The 15,738-nt window shown below is 35.3% G+C and overlaps 1 protein-coding gene across 1 annotated transcript in view; it reads left to right on the top strand.

Moving 5' to 3' along the window:
- LOC107588115 (serine/threonine-protein kinase NLK-like) overlaps positions 1-15,738 on the top strand; it is an 88,038-nt gene that overhangs the window by 26,890 nt on the left and 45,410 nt on the right. The window contains exons 3-4 of the mRNA XM_016276128.1: positions 10,319-10,448; positions 10,676-10,731. Of these exons, the coding sequence (XP_016131614.1) occupies positions 10,319-10,448; positions 10,676-10,731 (186 nt within the window). The remainder of the gene's footprint in view (positions 1-10,318; positions 10,449-10,675; positions 10,732-15,738) is intronic.

The following is a 15,738-nucleotide window of genomic DNA, read 5'->3' as shown; positions in this document are numbered from 1 at the left end:
AGATAGAAAGACAGACAGACAGATAGACAGATAGATATATAGATAGATAGATCCAACAAAAATATAAACAAAACATAAATATGCCTTACATCAAAGGGCTTTTAAGATCATAAATGATATAGCGTATTATAAAAATAAATATAACTTTTTATATAAACTATATATCAATAAGTAATCAAGTAAATGCATTTTATTAACTTTATTTTACTAATATATATATATTTTTTTTTGTTGATATTATTGATTATAATAACTTATAATACTTTATTGAACTTATAATCTATTAATTAAAATGATGTTTACTTGAATTATTTATATTATATTATTTGTATTTATTTTTATATTTCAAATATAGAAATATAAAAATATAAGCATAAGCCTTTAAACAACAAGCCTTTAAGGCCATGAAAAACATTGATTCAATCAAATGTGTCCAAACAAATTTAGATTGTATTCTAAAATCTTGAAGTTGAAAATAGGCATTTATGGACATTTTTATTTGTCAAATAACCATACTATGTTATATTGCAGTTCTCCCTATGGGAGTTTGACAATACAGGTCTTTATTTGCTCACATTTGGGGCTAAAAGGACGTTTTACCTCCGTTTTTCAGTAGAAGCCAAAGTTGTTTAGTTGCAGTGTGAGGAAGGTGAAGTTTCACACTGGCTCCTTGTTCTAAGCGCTGGTGGAAGTGTGTCACATGAATCGTGCAGGGACTTCAGATCATCTGACACGATGTGCTGCTGCTTTTTTGATTCATTATGCAGGCATATGCTAATCCTTGCTAGGCTAATTCAAACACAACCTTCAGACCCCATCCACCTCAAGAGGCCGGTGTATTAAACAGTCAACATGCGTAACGACTGACGCAAACCCTGACTGACGGGCCCTTCGCTCCCCTCGTCACCCCCGCTGACAGGAAGTGTACATCAGCGAATCAGACGCCGTGTCTTATTTGAGGTTGAGGGGGAAGAATCCGTGCAGAGGGCTGGAAAAGAGGCCGGGCTCTGTAGATTAATTAGGAAAATCAAAGTGGCTGGGGACGGAGAGCTGTGTGGCACTGCCAAAAACCCTACAATCACTCTATCCTCCCAGGGCTCGCAATGAAAAAGCCAGATTCTCTTAGTGCTTTTCCTCTGCGACTGCAAAAAAGGCAGTGTATCATAAATCAACAATGTCTGGTTCCTCATCAAAATGTTGCCCATGAAGTATTCAGGCTGTGATTTCCTGAGTGTGTGCACTTGAAACAGCGTCTGTTATCTTTCGACATGCGAGAAGCCATTAAGTATTAATGCAGTTAAGTAAGCAGTTAATTGTCAAGTGCCACTGAATGTGTTTTATCCCTGCCTGCTTTTAGATCTCAGGGCTCAACTGTGAAAAAAACCAAAGGTGTGAGAGAATTTCAGATCTGCTGACTGAATGGTCACTATCGGGCGAGTGTTGATTGTGTACATGTGTTTTAACTTAAATCCATTTAAACATTTGGCTTTCATTTGAAGTGAAAGTGATGCATTGATCTGTTAAATCTTTTTGTAATGCTAATAGGATATTTTAACTTTTATTTTGTTGCTCAACAAGTATGAAATATTGTGTGTGTGTGTGTGTGTGTGTGTGTGTGTGTGTGTAAGTGTGTGTGTGTGTGTGTTTGGCAATATACACTACCATTCCAAGGATTGGGATGGTATTTTATGATGACTACAAGGCTACAGTTATTTGATAAAAATGCAGTAAAACCAGTCATATTGTGAAATAATATTATAATTTTAAATAAGTGTTTTCTGTTTTAATATTTTTATAAATGTAATTTATTCCTGTGATGACAAAGCTGAATTTTCAGCATCATTACTTGTTATTAGTGTCACGTGATCCTTCAGAAATCATTTTAATATGTTGATTTGCTGCTCAAGAACCATTATTATTATCAATGGAGAAAACAGTTACTGCTGCTTAATAGTTTTGTGGGAATTATAATATTTTTCAGGATTCTTTGATGAATAAAAAACATAAAAACAGCATTTATTTGGAATTAAAATATTTTGTAACATTATACATTTGTTACTTTCAATTTTGAACAATTTAATGCATCCGTGCTGAATAAACAAATTAATTTCTTTAAAAAAATCTTATTGACCTCAAACTTTGGATAGTAGCTAGATACTAGATTTCTATAATTGTTTTATTTGCTATCATTTTTAATTAGTTTTACATTTAATAATAATAATAATAATTTTAATAAATTAATATGTAATTTATCCGTTTACATGTATATTTTGGTTGCTATTTTATATTTTATATTTTTATCGATTAATATATTTATATGTGTGTATTATATGTGTGTGTGTGTGTGTGTGTGTGTGTGTAGTGTGTAGCAGGAATAGCAAAAAATAAAAAAAGATATTGTGAATTATTGATATTGATATTTTTTGTCCTGTTTAGCTCTTATACCACAGTCACCAGAGACTGTTCATTTGTTGTCCAAGGTTTTGTTTTAGTATTGATACCAAAATACCAGATGCTGAGATCAAACCAAAATTTTGGTATCCATTATTAATTCAACCCCATTAGAATCATCTCTTCTTCATTCTTGAGGGATGGTTTAAGATCCATGACTGACTTCAGCCTACATAGATTTACAGCCTACATAAAAAAACAACTTCAGTGCTGCGTTGTTTGTGGCCTGAAATGCTTTTGAAATGAGTTCTTTACAGTAGACTTCTGTAAAATATGTTATTAGGAAGTCTCTGAAGTGCCGTCTTGAATGCACAGAACATACAGCATTATTTTTTCTGAAGAGTTGTTTTGTGGGCAATTTTAGTGGCAGTATAGACTCTGAGTCTGTTTGCAGTTTACAGCGAGAGCTTTTATACTTTCAAAGCACTGTGCAATTTACCAAACACTTAGAGGACGGTTCCTTTAGCGACAGGGCAAACAAACACGACGTTTTTCAAATCTGAATTGGCCGGTATTTGTTCTCTTGAAATTGTTAAATAAGCCTCTCTTAAAAATACACCCTGTCGCCAGCGCCCTGAAATCTTGTGTGGTTTCTAAAAATACTTTTTTTTCAAACATGCCATTGTCCCCTGGTACCAATGTGAATATGATCGATGATGAATTATTAACGACTGAGGAAAAATGGCTGGCCTCAGATTACAAGCTGATCTCTGTAGGTTTCACACAGTTCAGAACGCCCAACCCAAAGAAAAACACTCCACCAGAGAGGCTTTTTATCACGAGATACACTTCAGCAGGAATTACCCTCTTATTACATGGCTCCCGTTCTCCTGGTTTGGGGCAGATTTTCATCAGCACATTGTTGTATCCACTAACTGGTATTATATTGATACAAAACATGGCAATCTGTCTGCGATACGGATCTGCATGTGTTAGCCAAGCAGAATCAATAGCCTTTGAGACTAGAAGAAACCTTCAAGGAGCGAGTCTCAGCTACGCAAAGTGGATTCGGCTGTAGTATTCATGAGATGACCTGGGGGTTTTTTTGTCTTATGGATTTTCGCTTGCAGAATTCACCTTGAGTTTGAGCTTTGCACTTGAGAGGTTCTTCTACGTTTCCTAGACCAGCTTCGCAAGTTCTTATCTCCACGTAAACAGCATAATTGTATAATTACACAGTACAGTGAGATGGCATGTTATTATGTGTGTCAATGAATGTGGTGAAAGATACCGTTGTTCAAAAGTACATTGTACAGTGAATGGTTCTAGCATTAGGGCTGTAACAAGGTCAAGACCTTGAGTTGATAAACTGGCTGTTGTTGAAAATAATACATGTTGAAAAAAGTTGTGTTGCTGAATATTTTTGTGGAAACTGGGATCTTTGATGAAGATGTGAATAGCTTTTATTTAAAATATTTTTTTTATATCATAAGATTTTCTAGTGATATAAAATATTTCTATATTGATTAATAAATAATAATAAAAATGATTAATAAATAATGATGATTAACAGATCATTTATGAACATTCATATATATACACTACACACACAGTATGTATATATATATATATATATATATATAGTTTATGTAATGTATATGTTATGTATGTATGTGAAGCCTTACATTTTAAGTATTTTTTAAATAATGTTATTTAAATATTATAGAAATTTAATGGATTTAATTTTAATATTATTCATATTTTAATATTAATAGTTATAATAAAGTGATAATGATATATCCTGTGCGAGAAGCTCTTAAACGACCTCTTATTATTTATTGCCAATGTCTGTATGCCACATGCAAAGGTGAAAACAAAGCAAAGCTTTTGTTCATGAAAATTTATTACACTGTAAAAAATGATCGTGAATTTAACGGTAAAATACTGTAAAAATGCTACAGTAAAAACCTGTTAAATGGTTAACGGTAAATTCCCCTACTATATACGGTGAAAAACTGTATTGGACATTACATGTATTGGACATAAATTTTATGGTAGTATACTGTTTTTGGAAGTGAAAAATACAGTATAATTTACAGTGAATAACCGTAAATTGACATTCCCAGAATTCCCTGTGTTACATTTCAAATTTGATGTTTTTTTGTTGAAATAACTATGTTTCTTCTTAGTTTTTTCTTATCAGTTTTGCATATTAGGGTTGTGTGTTACACCTAATGTTGTTAAATGAATGTTTATTGCATTATTTCAGTTTCATGTGTGTTACCATGATGGTGTTTAGCGTTTGTGTGAATGACACTGTGCACCTTCTATATATGTTATTATCTAAAAGCTACTTGTGATGGGCTTTGGTTCATCATGTGACTTTCTCATTACCACCTGCTTTTGGTGGTTATCAGTGTAATACAAAGGTACAAAACAGATTTCAGTACAACAATAGGTTGGTATATTAACATTATATCAGTTAATGAAATGATGGTATTTAACTGTAAATTTAAGTTAAAACCGTAAAACCTAAAACGTCTGGCAACCACAACTGCCGTTTTTTTACCGTAAATTTTATGGATTTTTTTTTACAGTGTACATTACATAAGGTTCACCCAAAGGCTTAACTTGATAGACATGCTATGTGCACGCTAACTGCATTGCATGGCAAATTTGTGCATTCATAAACATCTAGACAGGGCACAACAAAACGGAACAGAACACAATAATCTCAAAACGATGATTTAAATTGAATTATTTTGAACTTGATTGGCTGCTTTAAAACGCACAGCACTGACAACAGAAAAAAAAATTTGAGAGAGAGCCATTTTGTACTTCCAGACTGATGTAACTACTCTTTAGTCCCAAAGGGTTTGTCCACTTGTAGTCGTGACCTTAAATCAACCTCTACATTACTTTTTGGAACGTCAAGCAAAAGAGCCATTTTTGTTTCTGAGGACATGTTCATGTGCTCTTAGAGAGAGAAAAGCCATGTTTGAAGTACTCGGATAATCTTTGTCCCTTTCAGAAAGGCTTTTCATCTTTGAATAGCCAATGATTAAAAGCGGAGGGAAAGAGAGTGAGAAATAGATGGAGCGATAGATGCAGAGTGAGAGTGAGGCGTATCTTTCTATTTTAGACATTTCGCTTTGCTATCTCCAGGAAGTAGGTTCTGTGTGTGAGTCCTGAAGTGCGCTCGGGGAGCTCGGGTCCAGGCATCAGTCGGGCTCACGTGGCTGTGTTGTCGTTATTTTTCTGGCACCTGGAAACGGTGGAGGGAGGGATTTTGAGGCAAGGCTGCTGACAAAGCTTTAATGAGTTCAATTCGACGAGTCTCTCGCGTGCATGTCTGTGAACTAAGCTTAGAAAGATAGAAAATAACGGAACTAGCTAACATCATCACAAATATGATTAATATGTAATTCTTAAATGCAAAACATTAAATTGAAGTGTTGCCACTAGCATCAAAACTGATTGTTTACTAACACATAGATAGTCCCGCCCCTAAAGCTACGCCATTGGTCGAGTCACTGTTGCTGTGACAGGCTTGTGGGACGTGGGAATAAACTCCATCCTTGTTATTCCCGGGATAACTTCCTGTGCAAATCTATTGCGTTGTCTGTCACATTTTCATTCAGCGCGTATATCTATACAAGACTGTCTTTCTTTATTGCTCTATTTTCCAAGAAACTTGTCTTCATTTCCTGCTGTAGCTTTTGCTTTGATACTGAGGAGAGATGGCAGTGCTGTAGCGATAGCCTTTTTATCAAAGAAACATCTCTCTCTTTCTCTCTCCCTCTCCCTCACCCTCGTGCTGTTGTCTAATCCAGCTTGTGAATCACATGCCGTGACCAGGCGTGTGTGTGCGAGAGTGTTTGTGTGTCATGGTGCCGACCCAAGAGAGCTTTTACTCCGTTAATCATTCATTTTCCCGATCAATGTTTCCTCAGACCCTAAATAAACACTTCATTTATTTTATAATCCCTAATATATATCTGTCACTGCTCTGTTCCACTTTGTCTTACTTTTCTGCCACTTTTCTGAAGGATCATGTGACACTGAAGACTAATGTAATGGATTCAATATTATTAAATTAAAACGTTAGTTTACATGATGTTTCACAATATTGCTGTTTTTTCAAATACATTTTTTTTTTTTCAAAAAAAAGATTTTTTTTTTAAATGTTACCTACGCTAAACATTTAAACGGTAGTGTATATTAATATTTTTTATATATATGACTTTTATTCTTATGTAAAACACAAAAGAAGATATTTTGAATAATGTTTCCCATACAGTGAAAGTCAGTGACTTTCCACATATGGTCCAGGCATCAGTCGGGCTCACGTGGCTGTGTTGTCGTTATTTTTCTGGCACCTGGAAACGGTGGAGGGAGGGATTTTGAGGCAAGGCTGCTGACAAAGCTTTAATGAGTTCAATTCGACGAGTCTCTCGCGTGCATGTCTGTGAACTAAGCTTAGAAAGATAGAAAATAACGGAACTAGCTAACATCATCACAAATATGATTAATATGTAATTCTTAAATGCAAAACATTAAATTGAAGTGTTGCCACTAGCATCAAAACTGATTGTTTACTAACACATAGATAGTCCCGCCCCTAAAGCTACGCCATTGGTCGAGTCACTGTTGCTGTGACAGGCTGGTTGGGATGTGGGAATAAACTCCATCCTTGTTATTCCCGGGATAACTTCCTGTGCAAATCTATTGCGTTGTCTGTCACATTTTCATTCAGCGCGTATATCTATACAAGACTGTCTTTCTTTATTGCTCTATTTTCCAAGAAACTTGTCTTCATTTCCTGCTGTAGCTTTTGCTTTGATACTGAGGAGAGATGGCAGTGCTGTAGCGATAGCCTTTTTATCAAAGAAACATCTCTCTCTTTCTCTCTCCCTCTCCCTCACCCTCGTGCTGTTGTCTAATCCAGCTTGTGAATCACATGCCGTGACCAGGCGTGTGTGTGCGAGAGTGTTTGTGTGTCATGGTGCCGACCCAAGAGAGCTTTTACTCCGTTAATCATTCATTTTCCCGATCAATGTTTCCTCAGACCCTAAATAAACACTTCATTTATTTTATAATCCCTAATATATATCTGTCACTGCTCTGTTCCACTTTGTCTTACTTTTCTGCCACTTTTCTGAAGGATCATGTGACACTGAAGACTAATGTAATGGATTCAATATTATTAAATTAAAACGTTAGTTTACATGATGTTTCACAATATTGCTGTTTTTTCAAATACATTTTTTTTTTTTCAAATACATTTTTTTTTTTTAAATGTTACCTACGCTAAACATTTAAACGGTAGTGTATATTAATATTTTTTATATATATGACTTTTATTCTTATGTAAAACACAAAAGAAGATATTTTGAATAATGTTTCCCATACAGTGAAAGTCAGTGACTTTCCACATATGGACAAAATTAAAACGAAATAATGAAACAATATCTTCTTTTGTGTTCCTCAAAAGAAGTTATCATTGCATGAAGCTATTGTGTGTGTGTGTGTTTGCGTGAGCATGAATTGTTTTTAAGTCTAAATGTTCCATTCTGTTTTAGGTGAGGTGTACAGGGACAGACTTATTTGTGTACATTGATCACACCTCTGAGGTTTACCAGTCACATTTGAGACGATTATTATGCGACAAAAACAGCTAAAGCATTTGGTGTTGTGAAAATCTTATACATACATTATATATGACTCGTCTGTGTATTGGTTTGAGACTTATTGTGCACTTTATAGTTTGCATAAATGCACACAAGCTCTATTTTATAATCATGGATGTTATCAATTCAAGAGAGAAAATGTCTTTTCATATATAGTCAATACATAAAAATGAACAGGCAAGCAAGGTATAGCATTGCACAGCGGCGTGTTGAAATGACACGTTATGCTCGGGAAATGATAGCTACATTTGTGTAATGTGTTTAAAATTGCTGTGGAAAATGTGTTACTCTTCAGGGAAGAAGGAGAGGCACTTATACCAATTGGCATCTGTCAGTAAGGTCACATCGAGCTGCTCATAGCACAGTGACGACAAAAGATGTTCACAAACCGGCAACATTCAAGGCCATTACTGAGGGCCCTTCAGCGCTTGCCTTTTTATCAACAAATCATCTCTCGCTTTCTCTTCCCTTCTTCTTTTTGTGTCAAAATTAATCAAAATATATAATTAAATTGCAGATTAGTTCTGGCCGATTTAGCAAATATTCACAATATGGTTAAAGTTTTTGCTGACAAAAAATTAAATTACACAACAGTATGAATATCAGTTATTTTAATGCACTTTGTATTTGATCATAAAGTTTCCACATCATGAGACTAATTTCCCAATCCCTCCTTCTATCGTGACAAGTACTCGTTTTAGAGTTGATAGATTCAAGACTTTAATTATTATGAATCACTTCAAACTGCTTCAGTGAACTAATTCAAAACGGTTCATTTGTGTCATCAAAAATTGATGTAGATAAATTGAAAAACACAACCATATATATTACACTACTGTTCAAAAGTTATACTGTTAATTTTTTTAACAAGAATATTGTGATAGAATATTGTGTAAGGATGCATTAAATCAATAAAAAGTGACAGTATAGACATTTATAATGTTAAAAAAGCTTTTTATTTCAACTAAATGTTGTACTTTTGAACTTTCTATTCATTATAGAATCCAAAAAATATAAATAAAAAAATCTCTGTTTCCACAAAAGTATTACAAAGCACAAATGTTTCAACAATGGTAGTAGGTAGTTTGGTAGTTTCTGAAGGATCATGTGATACTCAAAACTGGAATAATAGCTGCTAAAAATGTAGCTTTCCCATCACAGAAATAAATGACTTTTTAAAATATACGAAAATAGAAAAGTTATTTTCAATTGTGTATGTATATATATATATATATAAATATATATATATATATATATATATACAGTGTATATATAGAGAGAGAGTGAGAGAGTTAATTAGCAAAAACAGATAACTGTTTTTAACAATTTTCAAAAATCATGTTTTTACATTGTGCATTCCAATTAATCTCAATCAAACTGCACTTGGGTTATTTTGATTAGGTAAATTTAAAAAAAGTTATTTTAAATTGTGTATGTATATATATATATATATAAATATATATATATATATATATATATACAGTGTATATATAGAGAGAGAGTGAGAGAGTTAATTAGCAAAAACAGATAACTGTTTTTAACAATTTTCAAAAATCATGTTTTTACATTGTGCATTCCAATTAATCTCAATCAAACTGCACTTGGGTTATTTTGATTAGGTTAAAAAAAAAAGAAATACAGCTAACTAACACAATAAAACACAATAAAAACATGATAACATTATAAAAAACATGATTTTTTTTTATTTTAAAAAGCGGAGTTATCTGTTTTTGCAAATAAACTCTTCATATTTTACATTTTATTTATTTTGAATTCAATAAATTGAATTATTGAGCACAAGAAACTTTCTTTCAAAACTTTAAATCTTTTGAATGCTAATGTATATATTGATATTTTTTTGGTATGAATGTAGAAATTTTTGGGTATATCGACAATTAATCTCAATCAAACTGCACTTGGGTTATTTTGATTAGGTAAATTTAAAAAAAAAAAAATACAGCTAACTAACACAATAAAACACAATAAAAACATGATAACATGATTTTTTTTAATTTTAAAAAGCGGAGTTATCTGTTTTTGCAAATAAACTCTTCATATTTTACATTTTATTTATTTTGAATTCAATAAATGCAGCCTTATTGAGCACAAGAAACTTTATTTCAAAACTTTAAATCTTTTGAATGCTAATGTATATATTGATATTTTTTGGTATGAATGCAGACATTTTTTGGTATATTGCCCTGCCTAATGGCTTATTTCTCATCTTTTCTCCTCAGGTCAGTGACAGACCCCAGAGACGGCAAACGCGTGGCCCTCAAAAAGATGCCCAATGTCTTCCAAAACCTCGTCTCCTGCAAGAGGGTTTTCCGCGAGCTGAAGATGCTTTGTTTCTTCAAGCACGACAATGTGAGCTTCCCACCATCCCCTACTGTTTTTTTTAATCAGTTAGTGTTACCTAACTCTCGCTATCTATGTGCTATCCCCATGGTGCCATTAGCGGGAGCCTGGCTAGCTCTGGTTGTCCCTGGGCTGCTGGTGCCTGGGAAACGAATGTCATATGAAGGCTGGTGTCAGTGCCTACATTCTCTGGCGTCAAAGCTGACCTCTGGCGCTCTGTCTTTGTTTCTCCACAGGTGCTGTCAGCTCTGGATATTCTGCAGCCTCCACACATCGACTACTTTGAGGAAATGTATCCTAAACAGAAAACTAATCTACCATGTGCTGTCAAATGAAGTGATTTTGATCCCAAAAAGTTTGGATTTCAAAAAATGTATCAAAAATTAACATCAAGGCCAATGTGATAATTATAGGCTAAGTTTGAAATCCACAATGTGAGAATAATCTAAAGAGCATATTTAAGGACATCTAACGTCTGACATTTGACTGTCACAAATTTGCACATTTGATTTTAAAATGAAAGGTTTTTTTTATATAATTCATTTTTAAAGCTTCAGGTTAAATGCACTTTTTGTAGGTCTAAACAATTTGACCAAAAATTTTGTGATTATATAATTATTATTACTATTATTATTATTATTATACTGAAAAGATACTAAAACTCCAGACCATGAGCTTCTCGTGTATAAAAGAACTCTGAAACACACATTGCATATATTTATTTAATTAAATTGCGGCTTTTGCAATTTGATAATCACACCAAGCCAGTTTGGATTTATTTAATTTAATCATACAGTTAATCACACATATTTCTTTGTTTTACATTTTTCAGAATCCTCAAGCTTTCTGTTTATTGACAGGTTTAAATGGCATTTTAAATCACCAGACCATGAGCTTCTCGTGTATAAAAGAACTCTGAAACACACATTGCATATATTTATTTAATTAAATTGCGGCTTTTGCAATTTGATAATCACACCAAGCCAGTTTGGATTTAATTTAATCATACAGTTAATTACACATATTTCTTTGTTTTACATTTTTCAGAATCCTCAAGCTTTCTGTTTATTGACAGGTTTAAATGGCATTTTAAATCCCAGATTTTCTTTGTGGTTTTTAGACCTTGAAAGCTTGGAGCTTGAAAACAATTAAAAAATTGTTAGTAGCAGTATGAAACAATAGCTTGTAGATTTCAGAGCTTCGGCGTCGAAAGGGCATCTGAGGCCTTGTTTTAAAGTCTTAAATTGCTGCGCAAATGCTTTTTTGTGCCTTTTGTGGTTGCTAAAGTGGGATCAAGCTGAACATTATGTTTAGAGAGGTGATGGATTGCCTCATGCTGTGCTTGAATGTTTTTGATGGCAAGGAATGATCCAGTGTACTTATGGGAACTAGTGTGCCATCTACTGTATAGACAAAACCATTCTGTCTTGCTCTCTGATTATCACAGGTTAAAAGGGGTGTTCTTTTCTCCTCCTCATTTTTCTTTTCATCGTTTAATGGTTTTGTTCTAATAGTGGAATATTGGGATGATGTTTCAGATGGATTTCAGAAAAAGCTGACATGTTATTTTTAAGGCCTTTTCTTTCCCCTGATATTTCCTAGATGTGGTCTGAAGGACGCTAAATGCATCCACAGCTTCTTAATTTGGTATATAATTTAATCAGAGGAATTACACGCTTTCCCCATTTACCGCTCTTGCCCAGTCACCCGATACGCACTCTTGTAAGCCACTTTTCTAACAGTATTTTTTCCATCAAATACCAAGAGGCTTTCTATGATTTGAGCTGGACAGTCTTCCTCTTAAATTAGCTGGAATTTTAGCTCTTCAAAATCAGGAAGAAAAAAGGCTTTTGTGTTAATTAGCTGGGAGATTTATCCTGCGCTTTGGTATTTTTAGACATTTCTCATGCAGGGTGACCACTGGCTGTGGTCTGGATTCAGCTTCAGTGTTTGGAATCATCTAAAAGACGTATAACATTAGTAAACAATGCTGTGTTCAAGTAAATCCACTAAAGAAAGGGTGAACGTTCCAGGCAACATACATTTTAAATTTTTATGGCTATGAGAGTGCTTAGTGATGTAATGCACATTCAGTCATAGTGCATGCTTGCATTTCTCCATTTTGGCACCAGAATTAAAGGGGACACATCATAGGTAACAGGATTAATTTAACATATTGTCACGCCCCTGGACTGTTTTTGTTGTGTTTTCCCTCCCTATGTGCTCCGTGACCCAGTTTATCCCCTGTCTAATTAGTCATTCTCCCAATTTCCTCGTTATCCTGTGTATTTAAGCCCCAGTCTGTTCAGTCTGTGTTTTGTCGGGTCTACCAGTTGTGAATGTGTGTCATTTTCCGGCAGCATTACGTGACAGAAGACCCGACCAAGAACAGTTAATTCTACGTTTCCTTTTTTTTGCCATGCATTGGTCATAGAGCTCTTTGTGGCGTTGCCTCAGATGTTGAACTAGAGTTGTTGCGCCAAGTTCACACATACTCCGTCTGCAGTGCGTATACAGGATGTGTATGCGGTCGGTGCAGAAGCAGCAAGGACTAATTTTGCTTTCGCACAGGACGCGTTTGCAGTCCGCTCCTGAACCGCGGCTGTATCTATTATTGCCTTGTTTATCTAAAAGTGCACTTTTCCTTGTTTTAAATCTAGCCAAAAAGCCATGTGTTGACTGTGAAACAGTAGACTTTAATTATATGCATTTATGGTGTAATTACTAAATTTCCATGTCAATCCATGTTAATTTTTACCGCGAATAATGCGCTGTCACTTTAATTCAGCACGTGCAGCACAGCAGAAATGACTGCTGCAGACGCACCGCTCCTGGAGCGCACTGCCGGACCTCAATCGCGTGCAGTGTGAACGCTCTGATCCGTTAACATGGGCGCGGAAAAAATCCACACCACAGACGGAGTGTGTGAACCTGGCATTACGTTTTTATGCCCGCCTGATCTGTTCTGTTCTCGTGCTCCATTTAGGCGCGCTGCATTCTGATTGGTTTGGATAGCATACTGCGGGAGGTCGGGGCGCGGAAAATCGTGCTATAAAGCGATTTAGAAATCACGCAAGCTCAAATCGCGATTTTATGACGATTTCGATTAATCTCACAGCCCTCGCTCCTAGCTCCCTCCTCTCCGCCGTGGCCCGGCAGTCCACTGGCTCCGCCGGGCTCCCTCATCCCTCCGGCTCCGCTTTGGTCTGGCGTCGACCATCCTGCGCTTCGAGACTCCACTCCTCCGGCTGCACCTTGTCCCTTCGTCCCTCCGGCTCCGTCAGGCTTCTCCATCCCTCCAGCTCTTCCTCGGTCCTCTGTCGCTCCAGCTCCACCGCGGCCTTCCGGATCCACGCCTCTGCATCGGTTTCTGGAGCCGTCTGCTCCGCCTTGGCCCTCCGGATCCTCCCCGTCGGCTCTCCACCTCGGGTCCTCCTCCTACTCCAAGTCTCTCCTGTTTTCTCCCTGGCTCCTCCTGTTTCCTCCTTGGCTAGCCTAAATAGAAATAGCAAAATAGAAATAAATAAATACAAAAGCACAGTTACTAAAACTTCAACTTAAATTAAAATGAAACTCTAAAAATAATAGGTAAAACGCTAAAATATTATTAAATACTATAGTAGTATAAAAATAATACTATAATTTATTTTGCACATCATAAACCGTGATCAGAGAAAGCGAGTTTCCTGCCTTTTTTGATACATTTGTACACTACTTTTATATCCATTCTGCAGAATTCCATAAATGTTACCCCTAAAATTATTGCAGAAGATTTGATTTTAGCTGTTTAGCAAAAAATAATATGATAAAAAAAGTCCAATATGCTCCTTAAAAAAATCTTCACAGTGTGGTGATGGCTATAGTGCACGTTTTCTATTACATTTTCCAAGAGTCAGACTTCTACAGAAGCAGCATAATAAGAGATCGTAAACACTTTTAAACACATACACACACACACACACACACAGGTGCAAAGGAACAGTCATATTCTGTGTGATAATGTTCCCCCTCAGTGCCACTATCTTTGTTCTGTTTAACGTATTTATTTACTCAACGGATTAAACATATGCTCATATCTTTCTGCATGTACACAGCACAGTAGAACCTTTGCGCTCTCATTTGAATGGATTAAGAAACAAAAACATCAGTGCATTCTTTGCGGTTGGCTCCTTGAGCCGTATATTTTGAAGCCGCTTGGTTAGACATGCAAAAATGTGTGTTCTTTGACATGTACACGTACCATTCACACATAAAGTTAATAAAAAAGCCATATTCCGGAGCCCGGGGATCTCGCTGGTCCCCAGCAGACCTGTTTGGAAAGGTTATTTCATACAACACTGCCGCTGTGTATTCTAGCTAATTATATCTTTTGCTGAATGGCGTCTTTCTCAGTGACTGATGTGTGAACTGTGCTCAATGCTCCTTGTCATAATGGCTGTTATTTCTTCATCTGACTGCTCGACTGCCGTTTCATATACGCTGCATTTTACCAGACACCTGCAGTGAAAGTGTTTCAGTTAATCAGTCACTGTTCTTCTGTTGCAGGAATGTACTTTTTTGGTCTGTTGTTCAAAATCTAGTTTGCTGCCTACTTAGGGAGCCTTTTAAGGTATGCTCACAATGCAAAGGCTGTTCCATAAGGTAGGCAACTTAATTATGTTGCTCAAGATACCTTGTTTTGGGCAAATTATAAAGACTGGAGTACACTACACAGCTTTTGCCCAGATTTTTGCTGTCTGGATGAGTCAACGCTTGTTGCCAAAAATCAAATCCAGTCTTCAGATTTTGGGAAGTCAGGGTTGACAGATTTCACGGAAAATCGTGTTGCGCGTGATGCACACACTTTCTGATTTAATTTTTTGCTTCAGACTATGATTCCATCCTGTTAGAGGATATCAAACATCTTTTGAGATGATTTTAAAACGCATTGCTTTGATTTTTAATGGGTCTCCTAGCAATCCAATGCAAGTTTGTGTTCATTTGTTGCATTAATTTTCAAAGAATTAATTTATTTATTAAAATGTATTAAGTAATTAAACTTAATTTCTTTCTGAAAATGTTTGTGCAATAATAATATAGGTTTAAAATTAAGACCTAATAAATTGTTAGTATTAAATTATTTTTAAAGAAAGATTAACAGTTCAATTAAATATATATATACTGTATATATGTATGTTTATGTAAAATATGTTGCCAGATGTAAAATGTATCTATTTTTGTTTTGGAAGCAGTGGCAGTGTTGGCACTTTTTATAAAGGCCTACAAATAATTAAAGTATGCTTTTTTTAAGGAAAGCTTA

The sequence above is a fragment of the Sinocyclocheilus grahami genome, unplaced genomic scaffold, assembly GCF_001515645.1.
Source record: "Sinocyclocheilus grahami isolate Dianchi unplaced genomic scaffold, SAMN03320097.WGS_v1.1 scaffold6.1, whole genome shotgun sequence".
Taxonomy (NCBI): domain Eukaryota; kingdom Metazoa; phylum Chordata; class Actinopteri; order Cypriniformes; family Cyprinidae; genus Sinocyclocheilus; species Sinocyclocheilus grahami.
Note: the sequence above shows the minus strand (reverse complement) of the source record. Positions and strands in the feature narration are given on the sequence as shown.